Genomic DNA, 3,143 nt, shown 5'->3' with positions numbered 1-3,143 from the left:
CCCAGGTGTTCTAAAGGTCTCATCACAGCGTGACGACGACCAGGATTCAGCAGATCATGGGGATGGATCTGATCCCAGGTGTTCTAAAGGTCTCATCACAGCGTGACGACGACCAGGATTCAGCAGATCAAGAGGACGGATCTGATCCCAGGTGTTCTAAAGGTCTCATCACAGCGTGACGACGACCAGGATTCAGCAGATCCATTAGAGAAACAATAAAAATGTTTAAAGGTTTTCTCACTTTGCAGAGGAGACGATGAGCGACGAGTCCTTGTAGGCAATCAGGTAGCTCTGGTTCTCTGGGTTGTGGACCGTCACCTGAAACCAAACAGGAAGTTATCTCTATGCAGGCAGACAGGTAGACAGACAGACCCCGCCCCCCGCCCCACCCCCAAACACTGGATGCTCTTACGCTCTCCAGCACCCGCAGACAGCGCTCTGCTCCCCACAGCGACGACACCAGCTTCTCCTCCTGGTCCAGGTTCTTCACGCACTCTTTCACTGAGGAGAGGAACAGTTGGTTAAACACCAGAAACCATGAGCGTCGGCGCGTCTCCTCGCCGTCACCCTGAGATTAACACCTTTATCCACGATGTGGTCCAGTCCTCCCAGCAGCCGCAGCTCCTCTTTGAACCAGTCCCCTGCTCGCTTCGAGGTCAGGGACAGCAGTGTCTCCATGGCCAAATGTCCCGTCTGCAGAAGAGAAGACGTCATGAGATGCTAACACCCTGGATTACTGAGAATTAAGAATAATCTAACATGTTTCAACCTGAGGATTACAAATCTGAGATTATTGCATCAAATTTATGTCAAAATAAAAACAAAGTCTGTTCATCTACTTTCACGTATGGCTTCATTAACCTCCGCGCAGGAACTGCAGCGGTTTGACCTAAATGTGACGTAATCTCAGATTAAAATCCCCGAGCTGCAGCAGGTCACTCAGAGCTGCAGGTACCGTGATGTTCTGCAGGTCCAGGTGCTTGTTGTGCACCGTGTCGCACAGCTTCCGGATCTTCTCCTTGATCTTTGCTAGCTCTTTGGCACTAAACTGGATGCTGGAGTCCGGCTCCGTCCCGGCGCCGTGATCCTGGTCCAGCTCCAGGAGCCGGATCATCAGGTCCAAACAGGATCGGTCCAGGTCCATGTTCAGCCGGTCTCTGCTCAGGATGTACATCAGCGCCGCCGTGCAGAGAGCCAGGTTCTGCAGAGAGAGGGAGCAGCGGTTAAATCCCAGGATCAGACCGGGCCTTGCTGGCAGGTGGGGTGGGGGTGGGGGGTTACCGGGAGCTGAGGAGCGTCATTCAGCGTCTTGAAGACCTGAGCTACCTTCCCTCTGGCTCGGAGGTGCATCCTGAAGCTGGGCATGGCGCAGCGAGTGGCCAGGCTGATCACACTGAGGACAGCAAGCACAAGCATGGTCACCAGGAGACACCCAGACACCCTGAGGGCTCCCAGGGGGGGGGGCGGGGGGCTGTCCTACCTGAGGCAGCGGGTGTTGAGGGGCTGCCCGCTCTTCAGACCGGTGGCCAGGTACTCAAAGTCGTCGGTGAACTCCTGGTTTTCTCCAAACTCCACCACATCGTTGAAGTGCTTCACATGCTGGACCACTGTGTAAAGCTGCAGACAGAGACGCAGGAGAAACGTCCAATCAGGAGAAACGTCCAATCAGGAGAAACGTCCAATCAGGAGGAACGTCCAATCAGGAGGAACGTCCAATCAGGAGGAAGACGTCCAATCAGGAGGAAGACGTCCAATCAGGAGGAAGACGTCCAATCAGGAGGAAGACGTCCAATCAGGAGGAAGACGGTCCAATCAGGAGGAAGACGTTCACAACAGCTTATCAAAGATTCACAGAACGCCGCATTCTGCAGCCAATCAGAAGGATCTCTGAGCAAACAAACCTCTTTGTGTTCTTTATGACACTTTAGTGCTGTGACCGTGTCCTGGTACGGGTCTGTGGGAACAGTGACACACTTGGTGACCTTTGGAGGAGGGGGCGGAGCCTTGAAGACCCCGTCGTCCCTCTGGGCCTCGGCGGGCTCCTTGGTGGAGCTCCCAGTTGCCACGGTCGCCTGCAGGGATGAAGGATATTCTGAAGGACTTTCTTGGAGCCTGAGGTCCAGGCAGACAGCGCGGCGTGTTCTTACCGGGTTGGAATGTGAACGAGAGAAGAAAGGCGGCGGCGGCTCCTCCTCGCTCTCCATGGTCCAGTGTCTGGCGTTGTACACGGCTTTGGTGGGAGACTGAAACAGAAGAAGGTCAGGATAAAGAAGCTGCGTCATGTTTTCCTGATGTAGAAGCAGCCGCTCTGAGCAGAAACACGATTTATTCAGACTGTCAGCCCTAAATGTTGGACTCCTGAAGCGAGAAACCATGTTTGCTACGTATTATTGTGACTTTTATCAGGAACATGAGAGCGCTTCTCTAACAGAGGAACAGCTCGCTGAATTATTTAGAAATCTTTCCCTGACAGCAAACGTTGGGTTGTTTACACTCAGTGACTTAACGTCAATGTATTTCACACAAACAGGTGGAGAGGGAAAGGTTTTGCCGTCCAGCTAACCTGAGAGGAGAGGGAAGGAAGGAACGATCAGAGAAGCAGGTCAGAGACCTGAAAATCACAGCAAACTCTCACATTTCTATCTGGACTTAGAGGAGGAAGGTTTGTTGTTCTTTGGGCCAATATGGTGGATTGAATGGGAGGAAACCAACAGATAGTTTAAATGATAACTGGTGGGGATATCGGTACTAAATCATAAACAGATGCTGCGATTTTTTTCTTCATGATTCTACGAGAAAATTGGAGTCTTCATTTCCTAGAGATCAATAAAATATTGTTTCAGAGTCTAAGCCCCGGAGGAAAGCCCCGGACCCCCCTACTATGCTGCAGCGTGGAGAAAAAAACAAAACTGTACACCCTATGGCCGTTTCTCAATTCAAAAGAACACGAGTACGGACCCGTGTCCTCACCAAGTCTGGGTTCCTGACTAGAACCCAGTAGAGTCTGGACTCGGGGAGAACTGGACCCGCAGAATAAATGTGGGTCAACTGGAACAGCAGCGTTCTGATGACATCACCACATTCAACGCTGGTCTGGAGCTGCTTTTCCCTCCTGTTATTAATAGTCTCTAGATTATAATAAA

General features: G+C 51.8%; 1 protein-coding gene across 4 annotated transcripts in view; it reads right to left on the bottom strand.

Moving 5' to 3' along the window:
- Positions 1-3,143, bottom strand: part of LOC107094973 (wings apart-like protein homolog) — a 26,680-nt gene that overhangs the window by 6,109 nt on the left and 17,428 nt on the right. For all 4 annotated transcript variants that reach the window (XM_015390911.1, XM_015390910.1, XM_015390913.1 and 1 more), the window contains exons 6-13: positions 2,148-2,243; positions 1,902-2,072; positions 1,481-1,617; positions 1,282-1,393; positions 956-1,201; positions 582-693; positions 413-501; positions 242-318 (exon numbers count right to left, since the gene is read on the bottom strand). In XM_015390911.1, the coding sequence (XP_015246397.1) occupies positions 242-318; positions 413-501; positions 582-693; positions 956-1,201; positions 1,282-1,393; positions 1,481-1,617; positions 1,902-2,072; positions 2,148-2,243 (1,040 nt within the window). The remainder of the gene's footprint in view (positions 1-241; positions 319-412; positions 502-581; positions 694-955; positions 1,202-1,281; positions 1,394-1,480; positions 1,618-1,901; positions 2,073-2,147; positions 2,244-3,143) is intronic.

Source organism: Cyprinodon variegatus, unplaced genomic scaffold (genome assembly GCF_000732505.1).
Source record: "Cyprinodon variegatus isolate N-32 unplaced genomic scaffold, C_variegatus-1.0 Scaffold517, whole genome shotgun sequence".
In the NCBI taxonomy this organism is placed as follows: Eukaryota; Metazoa; Chordata; class Actinopteri; order Cyprinodontiformes; family Cyprinodontidae; genus Cyprinodon; species Cyprinodon variegatus.
The sequence above is the reverse complement of the archived record's forward strand: the minus strand, read 5'-3'. Positions and strand labels throughout refer to the sequence as shown.